The following is an 18,956-nucleotide window of genomic DNA, read 5'->3' as shown; positions in this document are numbered from 1 at the left end:
CTTCCCTTCAAGGCTCAGGGGTCCAAGATTATCTTCTGTGTCTGTGTCAATTGGTTTCCCTTTTCTTTGTTGAAGAGGGTCTGTGCAGTCCTTCTGCCTAGTCTGCCATCTTGCTGGAACTCCTCGGATTTTTGGTTTTAAACTAATTTTTTTTTTGTAATAGTTTGGTTTATCATTTTTGACTGTTCTCATAAATAATATGACCTGAATTATTTTAAAAATATTATATAATTAATATTCTCCTTGTAACAGACTTGCCCCATCATTATTCCAAGTCAGTTTGGTTTAACTATTTATCCTGTGCTAATTAAAGACACAACCATGTAAAATGACTAACACATTGCCTGGTACACAGTGAGCACTCAAATATTAGTCCCAATTTTATTTTTCTTTAGACCAAACTATATCATGATTTCAATTTCTATAGTAGCTATAATTCTATCAAAACACTGCCATGGAGTCGGATCCGACTCATAGCGGCGACTCCTCCTTGGGTTTTCCAGGCAGTATCACTATGGAAGTAGATTGCCCAATCTTCCTTCCCAGGAGTGACTACTGGGTTTAAACCATCAGCCTTCTGGTTAGCATGCCTTAGGCACTACACCACCAGAGCTCCCTATAGTATGTATAATCCTATCAAAACATCTAATATCCAGCAGTGTTAACACACTCAGTTGATACTCAGTAAATCTGTTTTCCATAATAGCAGAAAAGTTTGGGATCTAATGACAGTTTATTTTATTGTTTACTATGGATATGAACGGGAGCTCTGATAGCATAGTGCCTAAGGCACTTGACTGCTAATCAGAAGGCTGGTGGTTCAAACCCACCAGCCACTCTTCGGAAGGAAGGTTGGGCAATCTACTTCTGTAGTGATACTGCCTCGGCAACCCAAGGAGGGGTCGCTATGTGCTGTGTCCTACTTGACAGCACATAACAACAACAACAACATGGATGTGAACATCTTACCTAACACCTTTATCTTCATCTGAAACATAAACTTTTTTTTTTTTTTCCTATTGTGGTGAATATATACATAGCAAGTCATTCACCAACATAACAACTTCTACATTTACAGCTCAGGGACAATGATGACGTTTTTCACATTTTGCCACCATTATTGCTATCCTTTTCCAAAATACTCTACCACATTAGCATAAACTCAATGCCCTGCAAACAAAAGCTTCTCTTTCCCCTCCCTCCTACCCCTGGTAAGCACTAATAATCTCTCTCTCTCTCTCTATATATATATATATGTATATTTTAACGGATCTAGCAATTTTCCCTCCCCTCTCCAGTAACCAACAAAGAAATTTCCTTCCATACATAAACATTTCCTTGACTTTTTTACAATAACTGAAACACTTTTATGCCCTAATTTTTTATTGTGATGTGGGTGAAAATTTACGAGGCAGATCTCATTTTATGCACAACAACTCATGTATCATAAAAAGCTCTCTTCCCTGTGACTGTCCCTTCCCTATGCCTTTCTTTTCTATTTATTTCTTTTTTAATATGTATATAAACTTTTAATTAAAATATTATATTTTTGGTGAAAGTTTCCACAGCAAATTTGGTTCCCATTTTTCACAGCGTGTCAACTTTCTCTTTAGTTCTAATACTTTTTTTAATTTTTGCAGTAATCCCTCCCCTCCCCTCCCACCCTGGGAAACCAGCAAAGAAAGTGTCCTTCTGTATATAAACCTTTCCTTGACTTTCTACAATAATGAACCAATACAATATTTGTCCTTCTGTGATTAACTTATTTCACTCATCATAATGTCCTCCAAGTTCATACATGTTATGCAGTGTTTTGTAGATTCTACAGTATTCTGTAGTATTGCATAGTATCCCATTGTGTGTATGTACCATAGTTTGGTTATCCATTCTTCTGTTGACAGGCACCTAGGCTGTTTCCATTTTTTTGCTATTGTAAACAGTGCTGCAATGAACATGGGTGTGCATATATCTGTTCTTGTTCTGGCTCTCACTTCTTTAGGATATATACCTAGCAATGGGATTCTGGCTCAAATGATATTTCTAATTTCAACTTTTTAAGGAATCACCATACTGCTGTCCACAGTGGCTGTATCGTTTTACTGTCCCATCAGCAGTGTATGAGAGTCCCAGTCTGTCCACATCTTCGCCAGCATTGTTATTTTCTGTCTTGTTGAACTTTGCTATTAGTGGTGGGGCAAGATGGTATCTCATTGCTGTTTTGATTTGCATCTCTTTAATGGCTAATGATCGTGAACATTTCTTTATGTGTTTGTTGGCCACCTGAATATCCTCTTTGGTGAAGTGTCTATCCATGTCTTCTGCCCATTTTTGAGTTGGACTACTTATCTTTTTGTTGTTGAGGTGTTGGAGTTTTCTATAAATTTTAGGGATAAATCCCTTGTCAGATATGTCATTGCCAAATATTTTCTCCCAATTTGTAGGGTTTTTTTTTCACTCTTTTGAAGAACTCTTTGAAAGTACATAAAAATTTTAATTTTTAGAAGGTCCCATTCATCTAGTTTATCTTCTGCTCTTTGTGCATTTGGGGTTATGCTTGACAGTCTATTTATGCCATAATTTGTTGTTATGTGCTGTTGAATCGGACCCGACTCATAGCGACCCTTCCTTGGGTTTCCAAGGAGGTATCACTAAGGAAGTAGATTGTCCAACCTTCCTTCTGAGGAGTGGCTGGTGGGTTTGAAACACCAGACTTCTGGCTGGCAGTCAAGGGCCTTAGGCACTATTTGGCCCTAGTTTTTCCTTGAGGAACTTTATAGTTTTAGGTTTCACATTTCAGTCTTTGATCCATCTGGAGTTGGTTTTTGTGTATGGTGTGAGGTACAGATTTTGTTTTCTTTTTCTGTGATGGCTATCCACTTTTGCAGCACCATATGTTTAAGAGACCACCTCTTTACCATTTAATGGATTTCAGCCTTATGTCAAAAAATAGCTGACCAAAGGTCGATGGTTCTATTTTTGTGTTCTCAATTCTGTTCCACTGGTCTATTTGTATGTTGTTGTACCAATACCAGGCTGTTTTGAACACTGTGGCTGTATAGTAAGTTTTGAGATCCCAGAGTGTGAGACCTCCTACTTTGTTGTTCTTTTTCTTCAACAGTGTTTTGCTTAGCCGAGGTTGCTTTCCTTTCCATATAAAATTAGTGATTGATTTTTCCATAACCTTAATGATGTTGATGGGATCTGGACTGTGATTGCACTGAATGTATAGATTGCTTTGGGTAGTACTGACATTTTGACAATGTTCAATCTTCCTATCTACAACCATGGTATGTTCTTCCATTTATGTAGATCTCTTATGGTTTCTTGAAGTAGTCTTTTGTAGTTTTCTTTGTACAGGTCTTTTGTGTCTCTCATGAGATTTATTCCCAAGTATTTTATTTTCAGAGCTATTGTAAATGGTATTAATTTCCTTATTTCCTTTTCAGCAATCTCTTTGCTGGTGTAGAAAATCCAAGAGATTTTTGTACTCCACCAATATGCTAAATCTCTCAATTAGTTCCAGTAGTATTTTTGATGAGTGTCCCGGGTTTTCTAGGTATATGATCATATCACCAACAAATAGGGATAGTTTGACTTCTTCCTTACCAATTTGGATGCCTTTGATTTCCCTTTCTTGCCTTATTGCCCTGGGTAGGACTTCCAATAAATGCTGAATAGAAGTGGTGGCAGAGAGCATCCTTGTCTGGTTCCTGTTTGCAAGGGGAATGGTTTCAGTCTCTCTCCATTGAGAATAATGTTGGCTGTTGGTTTTGCATATATGCCTTTTATGTTGAGAAATATCCCTTCTATTCCTATTTTGCTGAGTTTTTATCAGGAATGGGTGTTGGATTTTATCAAATGTCTTTTCTGCATCAACTGATATGATCATGTGGTACTTTTCCTTTGTCTTATTTACATGATAGATGACATTGATTGTTTGTCTAATGTTGAACCATCCTTGCATACCTGGTATGAATCCCACTTGGTCATAATGTATTATTTTTTTGATATGTTGTTGGAGTCTATTGTCTAGGATTTTCTTGAAGATATCTGCATCTATATGCAAGAGGGATATTGATCTGTAGTTTTCCTTTTTTAGTGATGTCTTTGCCCATTTTGGTAGCAAGGTTATGCTTGCTTCATAAAATGAATTTGGGAGGACTCCATCCTTTTCTCTGTTCTGAAATAGTTTGAGTAGGACAGTTGTCAGTTGTTCTCAGAATGTTTGGTAGAATTCTCCAGTGAAACCATCTGGGCCAGGGCCTTTTTTGTTGTTGGTAATGTTTTTATAACCCGTTCAATTTCTTCTTTTGTTATGGGTCTGCTCAACTTTTCCACCTCAGTCTATGTTAGTTTAGGTTAAGAAGTTTGTCCATTTCTTCTAGATTTTCAAATTCATTGGAGTATAGTTCTTCACAGTATCCTGATATTATCCTTTTAATTTCTGTTGTGATGTTGCCCAATTAATCTCTTATTTGTGTTATTTGTATTCTCTCTCTCTTTTCCTTTGTTAAATTTGCCAATGGTTTGTCAATTTTATTAATCTTTTCAAAAAACCAACTTCTAGTCATGTTGCTTTTCTATTGTCTATTTTCTGTTCATTTCCTTCTGCTTGAATCTTTATTATTTCTTTTGGTGACTGTAGGCTTTTTTTTTTTTTTTTTTTGCTGCTCCTTTTCTAATTTTTGGAGATGCTGGGTTAAGGTGTTCATTTTGGCTCTTTCTTCTTTTTTTTGATGTGTTCATTTATTGCTATCAACTGGCCTCTGATCACTGTTTTTGCTGTGTCCCAAAGATTTTGGTATGTTGTGCTTTCATTCACATTTCATTCAAGGAATTTTTCTATTTCATTTTATATTTCTTCTACTACTAAGTTGTTTTTAAGGAGGGTGTTATTCAGTTTCCATGTGTTCGCTCTTTTTCCCACTGATCTTCCTATTGTTGATTTCTAATTTGACACCATTAAGATCTGAGAAGATGCTTTACAGTATGTCAATGATTTTAAGTTTATTAAGGCTTGCTTTGTAGCCTAACATATGGTCTATCCTGGAGAATGTGCACTGGAAAAGAATGTATATTGTGCTGTTGTTGGGTGAAGTTCTCTGTAGATGTCTATAAGGTCAAGTTGGTGAACTGTACTGTTTAGCTCTTCTGCATTTTCACTGAGTTTCTTCCTAGTTGTTCTTTCATTGAAAGTGGTGTCTCCTAGATGGAGTCATCTATTTGTCTTTTCAATTCTATTAAAGTCTCATTTATGTATTTTGGGCTATTTCATTGGGTGCATAGATATTTATTATGATTATTTCCTCTTGTTCAATAAATCCTTTAATCATCATATAATGTCCTCCTTGTCTCTTATGGTGGTTTTTGTCTTAAAGTCAATTTTATCAGAAATTAATATTGATACTCCTGTTCTTTTATGGTTGCAATTTGCTTGATGTATTTTTTAACAACCTTCGATTTTTAACCTTTTGTCTTTCTCTCTAAGGTATACTGTAGACAGTATATTGATGGATTATGTTTTCTTATACAGTCTCCAATTTTCCATCTCTTGTGTGGTGCAGTTAATCCAATGACTTTCAGTATAATTATCAACAAGTATGAATTTTTGTTATGTGTTTTTTCATGGTGTTGCTGATTTCTTTGTTCCATATAATTTTCTGTGCTGAGCTTATTATGTTTATGAATCATGTTATCAGTTCCTTCATTGCTATTGTTTTAGTATTTGCTAAATATTTATACTTGTCTTCTTTTTTATTTTGATGTCATTTTTCTTTGAGGTTGCCCTGTGATTTATAATTTTTTCTCCAAGTTTAGAACAGTCCATTCTATCTCACAATTGTCTTGACTTCCTCACCATTTAGAGGTTTTGTAACCACACAGTTTTTTCCCCTCTTTTTGGTTTGTAGTTGTCCCCATTTATCAATTAATGTCTCTGGTTCCTTGTTTACAATCTTGTAAGCTTATTTACTTTGGATAATTCCATAAGTGGGTTGGTTTCTGGGTTATGTCATCATGTGTGTTAATAATCGATTGTTGTTTGTTGTTGTTGGTTCTCTGTCCAAAGAACCCCCTTTGGCATCTCTTGTAATTTTAAGAAATTCCCTTAATTTCTGATTATCTGGAGATGTCCTAATTTCACCACCATATCTGAGGGACAATTTTGCTGGGTACATAATTCTTGGTTGAAAATTTTTTGTTTCAGGATTTTGTATATACCATCCCGCTGCCTTCTTGCCTGCATAGTTTCTGCCGAGAAATCAGAGCTTAGTCTTATGGGTTGTCCTTTGTAAGTAACTATTCATTTTTCTTGTACTGCTTTTAGGATTCTTTCTTTGTCTTTGGTTTTGGTGAGTTTGATGATGACATGTCTTGGTGATTTTTTGCAGGGGGGGCAGGCCTATTATGTTTGGGGTTCCCTGGACCTCTTGAATGGATATATTCCCATCTTTCACCATACCAGGGAAATTATCTTCCAATAAATCTTCAACAGTTTTCTCTGTGGTTTTATTTGTCTCTTCCTGTCCTGGAATTTGATTACATGTAGGTTATTTCTTTTGATGTAATTTCACATAAACCTTAGGCTTTCTTCATTTTGTTCTGATCTTTTTTTCTGATTGATCCCTTTCCAAAGAAGTATTCAGGTATCTGCCTTCAATGTCACTAATTCTGTCTTTCATTGATTCAATTCTACTCCTTTTCCCATTCAATGTATTATCTATTTCTGAAAATTTAGTATTAATCTTCTGGATTTCTATCTGTAGATTTTGTATCATTTCTAATTTTTCATTTATTTTGTCATTTTGTTTTTGTATTGTCTTCCAAATTGTTCTAGGGTTTTCTCTGTGTTTTCCTCAATTTTGTCAGTGTTTTCCTTGATCTATGTCTCAATCTGTTGAAGGTACCTAAATATAAGTCTTTTGAATTCCTTATCAGGGAGTTCCAATGCTGCTTCTTCCTCAGGGATGTGTGTCAGATCTCTATCCTGGCCCCTTGTGTCTATTCCTGTATCTTGCTTCTTTGTATGGACTGTGATGGTTTGTTGTCTCTGAGATATTGTGACGTTTTTGTGTTTATATATAATTGGTGACTATATGTTGGAGTGATTTGCCCAAGATTTTCATTTTCTTTGTTTTGTTTGGATGTTACCTGAGTAAGGAGGGCACTGTGCTCCTCTATTTGCTAGGTGGCTGCACTTATGCAGTCAACACCTATCTCCTTCCCAGTTGTCAGCCTCCCTTATGTCCATGCTGTCCTTGGCAAGCAGAGCCTATTCTTAGGTCCCTGGAATCTGAACAAGAATGCTGTCGCTTTAAATATCCAAAATGGCCACCACTTCTGAACATTCAAAATGGCTGCACCATCTGAACAGCTAAAAGTCCACAGCTCAGTTTGTCTTCTTCTTTACTGTTTCCTTTTTTAGTCATCAGACACCAGCACAATCATCCATGCAGTTCTTGGCGAGCAGGGCCAATTTTTAGGTTAATTCTTAGGTCCTAACACCACTTGGAAATATTCAAACTGTCCATGCTATCAGGATAGCTGGCAGTCCGCAACGCCATTTGCCTCCTTATTCACTGTTTTCATTCAGGTTCTTCTGCTAGTTGGTGTTTAACCCACTTCTGTATCCTTCCTTTCAAAGCACTGGGCTTCAGGATTATCTTCTCTATGTGTCAATTGGTTTCTTTTCTTTGTTGAAGGGGTCTATGTAACTTGTCTGCCTACTTTGCCATCTTACCTATTTATTTACTTTAATTTCCTGTGCCTTTCTTATCTATGCATTTCTATCTGTCCAGCTTTCTCTCTACACAAATGCTGCCCTTCTGATGTCTCATAGTTGATTGATCTAGGGGCTGCATCTCCCTGGGGTAGGTGCTCTGCTTGTAGGTCTTTCTGTTTGGCTGAGAGCTAATCCACAGAAGTAAGTCCAGTTCCATATCCAAAGGATAACCCAGGGCCACAATCTCAGGGGTTCCACCAGTCTCTATACAACCAGAAATTTTCATAATTTTTGTGTGAAATACATACTTTTGTAATGCTGATCTCTACCATGGAATTGAAATACTTATGAAATTAACATGTGGATACATTATTATAAAAATTTCACCAAGCATTTGTTAAAATACCCTCATGGGACCAAAATAAAAATCCTATCATTTCCTTTTAGAATACAAGACAGAAACTGTCCATTATATGCCACCCAGAACTTAAATCAATCTGAGCATATAATAAATATTGAATTTAGAAGGTCCACATCATCAATGATTTAAGGTTTCAAATATCTGTGGTTCCTGTGACATCTTTTCTTCCCAAAGTAATGATCTATGTATAAATGAAGTCTATGGAGTTTAAGGTCGCTTACAAAGGTAAAAGTCTAGGAGGATGGGTGGATATCATATATGTGTGAACTGGTTCTATACAATAATATCTCTAATAATGAATTTTTTTTAAACAAAGTCAGTAAAATGTTTTAAACAAAAACCTTCAGAAATCATGGGGAAAAAATCTGCAGCTAGTCACAAAAATCATGTAATAAACGGTTATTTCTCTTTTTCAGCAAAATTGTGAGATCTCAGGTTTCTGCTTTTATAGTGTATCCTTTGTTCACAGTTTTCTTCTTAAAAGGAGCAAATCTTCATTTCTGTTCTAGTCATATCCACTTCCAATCAAAATAAGAAAGAATCTGCTATAGGTCATTTACACATAGGGACTAATTAAATATACCTAAAAGTGAATGTTGATCACACTATTTAATCAGAAAGTATATTTTAGACCTTCTATTTCTGATTCTGGGGGAGTTCTGGTAGCATAGTGGCTAAGACACTTGCCTGCTAACCAGACGGCTGGCGGTTCAAACCCACCAGCCACTCCTCGGAAGGAAAGTTGGGCAATCCTACTTCCGTAGTGATACTGCCTCGGAAACCCAAGGAGGGGTCGCTATGAGTCGGGGCTGACTCAACGGCACATAACAACAACAACAACATTTCTGATTCTAACAACTAAAACACTTGCACATCACTTTTAGGTATACCATTATATTCTCATTTTGTAGTTAAAGAAACTGAGGCACAGAGAAGTTAAGTAACTTGTGAAGGTCCACACACCTACTAAATAGCATAAGTGGAACAAAAAGCCTGGGGGTCGGGCTCCAGAGTCACAATCTGTACTATTTCTCAATACTCAATACTCAATTTTTAATATTAGCAAGTCTATAGCAATAGGGAATAGGAAAATGGACCTGAAATGACTCCTGACCATAATTTAAGGCTAAGCTGAAGATATACAAGACTTTGACTGCTTAGGTTGCCTGGAGAAAGGGTGTTAGAAGAAAGAATTGCATATTCTTTCCAAGAGGTAACTACTCTACACTCTGGGGAAAGTAAATTAGGGAAGCTGAAGTTACTGAAACCTCTTTGTTAACATTCATCAATCAGAAATATTTGCTGAGGTTTTGGGAGGAGAAAAATTAAAGTAATAATTATTACCTTTCAGGATCTCAAAATCTAGAGGGAATTCTTAATTTTTTAATATTTGTTCTTTTTTTGAAACTTTTAAATTTAATATGACAAGTACTGTGTAGAGATGAACACAGGATACTAGAGGAATGGAAGGAACTCCTATGTAATTTTGACTGATAGAGGTGTGTCAGGGAAGACATTCTGGATGGGTTTCCACTAAGCTAAAGTTTTGAAGATCAGTCTATTAACAAAAGGTAGGAAAAAAAAGAGATCCTATCTATCAGAAAGTTTGAAGGTGAAGATCATAAACAACATCTAGAGCAGAAATGTGACTATTCTACAGCTGGCCCATAGGAGACAAAGAAGAAAACTTAACAGAACACGCATAATGGTAGGCCTGACCCAGATCAAAAGGGCTCAAGAAGGCTAGATTTTTATACTAAAGACAAGAGGAACCACTAAAGAATTTTATAAAAGAAGGTAATATGATTGAATTGTGTTTTGGGAGCACTATGACAATGGAACACAGTGGTCAAGAGCTTGGGCCCCAGAGTTTGAGTTTGCCTTTGTTATTTATTAGCTGGATAAACATGACCATGTTACCTAACCACATATTACTTAACATGTTTAACATCAGCTCTTGAACTGTAAAACTAGGATGACACTAACATCTAATTCACAGGGCTGCTGAGAGGATTAGGCAAAATGATTCGCTCAAACTACTTAGCAAACTGATTGGTAAGTACTCAATCCAACCCCAGACAACCAGTTGCCATCAAGTTGATTCCTGCTCATGCAACCTCATGTGTTTCAGAGTAGAAATGTCCTCCACAGGGTTTTCAATGGCTGATTTTGAAGAAGTAGACTCCTTTTTCTTCCCAGGTGGCTCTAGGTAGATTTGAACTGCCAGAATTTGTTTTTAGCGGAGTGCTAAATTGTCTGTGCCACCAGGGACCCCAAGTACTCAGTAAATGGTAGCTATTTATCACTAGCAGTAACGATGTGAAAAATGGATTAAAGAGGGCAAAACAGGAGGCCAGGAAACCTGTGAAAGGGCTATTATGATAATCAAAGAAATAAACTAGACCTGAATTAAAGAAGTGGCTATTAAAAAAAAACAAAAAAAAAAAAACAAACCCACTGCCATTGAGTCAATTCTGACTCACACCAACCCTCACTGGGTTTCTGAGGTGGTAAATCTTTACGGAAGTAGATTGCCCAGCCTTGCTTCTGTGGAGTGGATTTGAAGCACCAATCTTCTGGTTAGCAGTCAGATGCCTTAGGCACTGTGCTAACAGAGCTCCTAAGAAGTGACTATAGAAGTAATAATTGAAGAGACAGGCAAGACCTGGACAAATGGAGGGGCTGTGGGAAGGCCAAGGAGGTGATGAGTTCAAAACAGGGCTTTGTACTGATTCTTCCCAGTTCGGTCATGGCCAACAATGTGAACCCAGAATGGACTCAAATTTGTAAAATGTGGATGTACTGGAATGGGAAAAATTATGGATCTATGTCCTACTAGAAACTTAACTCCCTCCTAGAAAACAAAGACAGCATGCATGTTGCATAGCAACCAAATTTCTTGACCAGTAGAGTTACGAACAGCAGTGCCTAACTCATATATGGCAGCCAACTGTGTAGCTCTGAACATGTGTCACGCTCCTCTGGTCTGGCAATAATCCAAGTTCCACCATCAAGCTCCTGAAAGGGCTCACAGTTTCTCCCAATTCTCCATTTCAGGGCTTCAACCATACTTTTCCCCATCCTGGTTATCATTCCAGTACACCCACATTTTACAAATGCAGATCTGTTCCAATTTTGCATCATTGGACATGACTGAACTAGTCGAACCAGTTTGAAGGCCTGGTTCAAAACACAGTAAGGAGACAGACAGTCTAGGATTTGGGGACTTTGGGACAATGTTGAGTGGGAGTGGAGGAATGACTTGGGTCACTGGATAAATAATGATAGTGTTTATCAGGTTAGGGAATATGGGAGAAAGATCAGACTAGACACCTCATATCAAAATACAACGTGTGAAAACAGAATTCATTTATCCCACCCTCATAAATCTACTCCTATGAATCTGTGACACCATTCTCTTAACTCCATTTCTCCTAACTCTCTAGCTACTCTTTCACATTCTGCTTTCCAGGGTCTTTATTTCTCTCTCATCTCTTAAATGTTAGTGTTCCCAAAGGTGTTCTCAACGTTTTACCTTCTCACTTTTCAATTTCTCTTGGGTGAGCTCAGCTTCTCCCAAGGTATCAATTAATCTTCACCTGTTTACTGATGACTTCCAGATCTCTACTTCTGACTTAGGCCACTCACCTCAGTTCTAAATCATGCATATCCATTGCCTACCTTATAATGTCCCAGAGAAATATTCATTCAATGTGTCTAAAACCAAACTCATCCCCCCATACGCAACTAAAAAACAAAAGCAAAACTCTTTCTTTCAAACTTTCTCTCATCAGCTCTTTTCCTCCACTCAGTGACTACCTAAATTAAGCTTTCTCTCCAGACTTCACCCAAATCCTCCACTTTATCCCATAAAGATAGTCTGTATTTTCTAGGAAAGTCTACTTTTAGTATTTTTATGACATTTCTGTATTATGATCTCATTCTAAAATAACATCCTTATATCTCCATGTTGCCTCTACCTCTACTTAAAAGTAATACATCTGCAATGAATGCCTTTAACTTCCTTCTTCTTCATCTCTAAATTTCTATTTTCCTCCATTCACTAATTTTTCTCTAAGACTTCCCTCCTCTGCAAGGGATCTACTTTATGAGAAGCTTGTCTGTCTCATCGCCAACTACCAGAACTGTGAGTGCCTAACACAGCAAATACTAAAGAATATGTATTTAACACTTTATTACTTAATTAATTATCCTCTATCTGTTACCTTTTTGGAAGGTTAGGCAATCTACTTCTGTGGTGGTACCACCTTGGAAACCCAAGGAAGGGTTGCTATAAGTGGGATCTGACTCAACGGCAGTGAGTTCTCTCCTCCTACATTGGCTTGTTCATAAGTCTACAAATAAGTTTTAAGCCTTTTTTCAGGAGAGAAAAAAGAAATAAAAGACACATACAATCTTTTTCTTAACTATCTCTTCAAACTTTTGGCTATTTCTTTCTTCTTACCACCAAGCTTCTTTAAAAAATGATCTATGTACCACAACTTTACCCCTTATAGAGTCTTCGATGCTTTGAAATGTAGTTTCCCCTCAAAACTGCCTTCTAAAAATTACCAGTGACCTCCTAGATCTTTTTTCACTTCTCATTCTTATTATTCTTTCTACAACATTTGACACAAAGATATACCCACTGCTTATTAGAACACTTCTCCAGGAGGCCTTGTTTTCCTTAAAGATTGTTTATATGTTTGTTTATCTCCTATAGGCAATCATAGCACTTACCATGATGTTTATAACTGAATATCTGTAGTGTCCTGTACTAAACTAAAAATTTCTTGAAGACAGGGGTTATGTCTTGTTAGCCAATGTCTTTAAACTATCTGACACTGTGACTGCTCAATAAAGACCAGTTGAATAAAAGAATGAACACTGTCATCAGATCAACACTAAGAAAAGTCTAAGAATACTAGAGAAGGGGAGTTTTGTTTTTGCTAGAACAATGACTTACTGAGGGAAAATTTTTTAATACTCAGATCTCTGTGCAAGTACAGAATAATATATCTACATCAGAACTATACAATCAAATATTCTACTAAACACATAAGCAAACAAAGCATTGTTGTCAAGTTGATTTTGACTCATGGTGACCACTTACGTAGAACTGAGATTCATAGGGTTTTCTTGGCTGTGATCCTTAGGGAGCAGATTGCCAAGCATTTCTTCCATGGTGTCACTGGGTGGGTTCAAACTGCCAATCTTTTGTATAGTAGACAAACATAAACTGTTTGTACCACTATGGTGCAGTGAATTACTTGGTATGGCTCTTCTAGCCATAGTCTTTGTGACTCCCATCAGATTATTGGGTGGAACTACACAAATGTGAGCTGCTTTGTGGCCTACCAAGGAGACTAGATAGCTTGTTAGTAAAGAAAACAAAGCACATGGCACCTTTGTGGGGGCGGGACCATGGAAATAAGGTGTATGGAACTCTAATGTGGGGACTGGTTAGTTTTGTCATTTTGCTAGTCTTAAAATGAGCCCTCCTAGAGGTAGAAAGGGAGGATCTCACTGCCATCAAGAAAGAAGAGCTGGAGGTAGAGTAGAGTATATCCTTGGACCCAAGATCCTTGTACTGGACCTCCTTGGCAGAGAGACCAGCAGAGTCGGCACAGAGATGGTAGCAGCAGAACAAAGAGACCAGCATGAGATAGCAGTGGGCTTGCCAGCCTAAGAATTGAGAAAACTGAGTGCCTCTGGGCAGAAGGCTTGCTGGTGGAGTAGGGTACACCTATGTGCCCCATCAGCAGAGCTAAAAGAGCTTTTTAACACTTGCCTCTGCAGGGAGGAGGCCAGGCAGAGAGACTAATAACCAAAGAGAGGCATGCCTGTGGGCATGGCCAAGGGGAGGCTGTCCTGATTGAAGAATTATATCCTGAGTGTTTCTGAATCTGAACTGTAATCTGTTATTTCCCTAATAAACCCCATCATCCCAAATACTGTCTGTGAGTTCTGTGTAGCCACTGAAATGAATTATCAAACCCAGCAGAGAAGTAGTAAGCACCATGGGAGGGATGGTTGGTGTTAGAGTTGGTAAAAAGGTTGGAGGATGGTGGCATGCCTAGTCCACAGAAATCAGCTTTGGGCTGTTGGTGTTGATCCTTTTCTCTCCCCCTTGTGAGGTTGGAGGAAATCAGAAGAAGCCACCTCTATGCCCTTTTTGCAGCCACACAAAGACAGAAGGGAAGTTTTTAATAAGAAGGAAGACAGAATAAAGATGACTAACATTCTAAGGAAAAGGACAAGTATAAGTAGTATGAGGGGCTATGGACAATCAGCAGCATAAAAATATGAATGAATTAACTGATGTATTCACTCATTTATTCATTTGACATTGACTATGAGCCAGGCAGGTGCTCTGGTGTACAGTGGTTAAAACATTTGGCTGCTAACCAAAAGGTCAGCATTTTGAATCGACCAGCTGCTCCACAGGAGAAGGATAAGACAGTCTGCTTCCACAAAGATTTTGTGATTGTTGCTGTTGTTATGTGCCATGGAGTTGGACCTGACTCATAGTGACCCCTCCCGGGTTTCTGAGGAGGTATCACTATGGAAGTAGATTGCCCAAACTTCCTTCTGAGGAGTGGCTGGTGGGTTTGAACTGCTAGCCTTCTGGTTATCAGTCAAGTGCTTTAGGCACTACTCTACCAGAGCTCCCCCATAAAGATTTACAGCCTTGGAAATCCTGATGGGGTGGCTATCGGGAAATCTATTTGATGGCAGTGGAATGGGATGAGCCAGGCAATTAACAAAGAGGGGGAAATAAAAAAGATAATTAAGACATAATAGCTGTTATCATGGATCTATTTTACAATCAAGGGCTGTGTGTCCTGGGATGGCAAGAACTGGTAGAAAGTAAGAGCAAGATGTTTTGCCACTGAATAGCAGTTCTGAATCTAATGTTTAAATATCAGGATAAATTTGGAAGACTACAAACTAGCTTTCTCTGGCCTGTGTACCTCTGCAATCTAGGTCTATTAGTAACAGTTCTCAATTTTAGTGTGCATAAGGATCATCTGGGAAACTTGTTAAAGATACAGAGAAAGCTCCCAGAAATCCTGATTCTGTGGCTCTAAGAAGAATCTATATTTCTAGTAAGCATCATAGGTGATTCCTATGCTTTTGGTCTACTGAGTACACTACTATAAAGCTCTCATTCATGTTATCGTAATTTTTACCATATCTGAGTTCCATCTGTAACAATATTTTCTTATTTATTTCTTTAGGAAAGACAGATCGAACGACCAACTGACCTACCTACCTATGACTTACCCTGGGAGCTCTGGTGGTGTAGTGCCTAAGACATCTGACTGCTAACCAGAAGGCTAGTGGTTCAAACCCACCAAACACTCCTTGGAAGGAAGGTCCGGCGATCTAATTCCGTAGTGATATTGCCTTGGAAACCCAAGAAGGGGTCACTATGAGTCGGATCCAACTTGACGGCAGTGCATAAGAAAGACTTACCCTTAAGCACAAGGGGTTTGATGAGTTATATTTGTATAATGTACACGAAAATAAATAACCATTAAAAAGATCTGTCTCTGTATACATCAATGGGTGGGACACAATTTAAGTAGTACTGATAAAGAGTTTATGCGCTGCAAACTCCAGGCCTTGAATCTAATCTGATAAAGTAAATTATAGCAAAAAGTTTCAGGGTAGTAAAATTCAGCAGAATTGTGCTTCAGAAGTGCCCAACTGCATATCCCAGTACCTTTTACTGATTACAAAATAATTCAAAAAATTTTCTAAATTAATATTCTAATTATTACAGAACAACTTATAAAACTCCTCCTATTGACTTTTTATTTTAAAAGTGTTTTGCCTTTTATTCTGGTTCTCAGTTCTCAGAATACTCTTGAACTGACACATGAGCCAACTTATAACCACTAAGGTGTCGAACTAAAAGCAGCGGTTGAAGTAAAACATAGATGTATCTGTGTTCTTAACTCACAATAAAGTATCAATCCATTGTACTTAGAATTACACTTAAGACTGATAATCAAGTTCAAAGATGATAAATTTGATAGCACTTTTTTCGACCCCAAACCAGTTTATAATAGGCAAAATAATACAGCAAAAATATCAAGGGAATAATTGTATCTCAAAAAATTCTATTCTTTAAAGGCTTTGGCAACTCATAACTACAAATATAGAAGACAGCTAAAAAATCTTCACCAAATGCAAGGTTATGCTGACATTAAGCCTTTAAAAACAATACCTGCTCTAAATTGTATTTTTACTAAAATGGCTGGGAAAATCAATCTCTACCTAAATATTCTTGAGTGGGTGTCTTTTGGATACCACAAATCAGTTCTATGTATGTTTAATCTCTAGTCACATCTGAATTACATACAGATGAATGATTGTGGTCTTTGATCTCTATATTACTTAAGTCAATTGGAAATTTACTATTTATTTACTGGTTTATAAACCACTTTGGGATCACCATGAGTCAGAATCAACTTGACAGCAGCTGGTTTGTTTCTTTATATACCCTGTTTGGATGAAAGGATTACTATAACAGCCTCCTAACTAGGCTCCCTGCTTCAGTCCTTATTCTCCACAGTCTATTCTCCACACAGCAGCCAAAGAAATCCTGTTAAAATATAACAGGATCAGTCAGATCAGTCACTCTTCCGCTTAAAATAGTTAAAGCAGTTCTCCATCTCACAGTAAAAGCCAAAACCTTTTAAACGGCCTACAAAAGCCCAATATACAATCACCACACCTCCTAGCACATTTCATACTACTCTCCCCTTGCTTACTGTTTTAGTTACAATAGTTTCTTTGCTGTTCCTTCTTCACACTAGGCATAGTCTAGTCCTAGGGCCTTTGCACTCCCTGTTCTTTTTGCCTGGACTGTTCTTCCCACACATATCCATATGGTTCTGGTATATCACTTCCTTTAGGTCTTTGCTCAAATGTCACCTTCCAAATTAGCCTTCTCATGATCACCTTATTTATAATTAATATGGCCCCCCATGAGCTCTGGTAGCATAGTGGCTAAGACACTTGACTGCTAACCAGAAGGCTGGCAGTTCAAACCCACCAGCCACTCCTCGGAAGGAAGGTTGGGTAATCTTCTTCCATAGCCTTGGAAACCCAAAGAGGGGTCACTATGAGTTGGGTCTGACTTGACCGCACATTAACAACAACATGGCCCCACATATACATTCCCTATCCCTTACTGTGCTTTGTTTCTCCCTATTTGGCGTTCTGTTTTGTTTCTCACTTGTTTCCCCAAAGAGTGTGAACTCCTCCTGGGTAAAGATTATCTGCTTTGTTCACTTCTTTATCAAGAACAGTGTCTAGGACATAGTAGATGTTCAATGAATATCTGCTTAATGAACAAATTAGTATTACTTCAACTCGAGGGCTTTCAGCCTTAACTCTATTAAGAGCTGAAAATAAGAACTGGAGGAGGACAGTCCCAAATTTCCAGACGGCACTTGACGTTTGTGAACTTACACGCAGTATCTTTTGTCTGGTACATCATCCCCTCGGATTTTTCTTAGTAAGGCAGCACTAAAATCCGTAACTAGTTTACAAGGAGGTAGCAAATCAATCATGTGTTAAACTGATTTGATTCTTATCCATAAATCAATAAAGAAAACGCCTTTTGAATTTATATCGTTTCTCCCCTTAGATCCAAGGAAAATAAGCTGAATGTGTTGCCTTTTGCGGGGTGAAAAGGGGGGGTTGGGAGAGACGCGAAGGCCCGGTACACCTTCTTTCAGAGCGTCAACTCTTGTGCAGTCCAACTTACTTTTTTTGGGGGGGTAGGCACATCGTTCATGGTCTCTGCAGTGAGGTGCTTCTTTTTCACCCTTTGAAGTGCCTATTGTGCTGCGTCTTGAGAATGAGGTAAGGTGGGAGAGCGAGGTATGAAGGCATGCTGAGTGCGGCTTTAACTGACTGCTAACACAAAGTCGGGGAGGCGAGGGCTCCGCGCGGTGTATGGGGGGTAAGCGGGCGCCCGGGCCGCGCTGTTCAGACCGCAGTCTCGGCCCGGGGGGCGCGGGTACGACGCTGGCTGCGCGGAGTTAGGCCTGGACAGAGCCCTATGGCCTCCCAGCTGCCGGGCACGGGGCCCCCACGTACCCCATTCACCCCGGTCCCCCCAATCCGGCTCCCTTCTCTGTTACCTCGAACTCTCTTCAGCGAAATGGGATCTTTCTCCTGTTCTGCTGACATTACAGACCGCAAAGCATGACTCCCCCCCAGGCCGCGGGAATTCGGTCTCTTTGATGCTGCAGCAGCGGCGGCTCCTCCTCCTCGCGGGGCCGCTGCGGCTGCCAGGCGAGCCTTCAAGCCGAGGCGCTGCCGAGGGCGGCGGGGACGCGAGCCGACTTTGCAAAGTTTGGGAGGAGAACGAGGCCTCGGGGCGGCCGGGCAGCGTGCAGGGAATGGCCGGGATCAGCCGCAGCGGAGGAGAGCGCGGCCTGGGGGCGGCCCCCGGCCCGGGGCCGGCATGTGCAAAGGACTAGTGCGCCGCCGCCGGCTCCCACTCCTTCTTCGCTGCCGGCGCCTGAGGAGCCTCTGACAGGGAGGCAGGAGGCGGGCGGCCCGGCCCTGGCGGCGCACTCACAGCGCCCTCTGAGGAGGAGGTCTGCGCTCTCGCCGCTCCCGAGTCGCAGACACAAAAGCCCCCAGCTTGGAGCTGACTGCAAAGCAAAGCCCGCTCTGGGGCGGGCGAGGGACGTGGCGCGGCTCCGCGGCTTCCCCGCCCTGAGATCCCCAGCCCCGCACGGGGACGGGCTTCGGGGGGCGGGGGCCGCTGCCTCGTCCCCCAGCGCC

General features: G+C 39.5%; 1 protein-coding gene across 1 annotated transcript in view; it reads right to left on the bottom strand.

Moving 5' to 3' along the window:
- PYGO1 (pygopus family PHD finger 1) overlaps positions 1 to 18,353 on the bottom strand; it is a 27,980-nt gene extending 9,627 nt beyond the window's left edge. Inside the window, exon 1 of the mRNA XM_007935143.1 lies at positions 18,305 to 18,353. Within this exon, the coding sequence (XP_007933334.1) occupies positions 18,305 to 18,353 (49 nt within the window). The remainder of the gene's footprint in view (positions 1 to 18,304) is intronic.
- Positions 18,354 to 18,956: the final 603 nt, after the last annotated feature.

Source organism: Orycteropus afer, unplaced genomic scaffold (genome assembly GCF_000298275.1).
Source record: "Orycteropus afer afer isolate SDZICR_OR568_19922 unplaced genomic scaffold, OryAfe1.0 scaffold00026, whole genome shotgun sequence".
In the NCBI taxonomy this organism is placed as follows: Eukaryota; Metazoa; Chordata; class Mammalia; order Tubulidentata; family Orycteropodidae; genus Orycteropus; species Orycteropus afer.
This window is presented reverse-complemented; position numbering and strand designations above follow the sequence as displayed.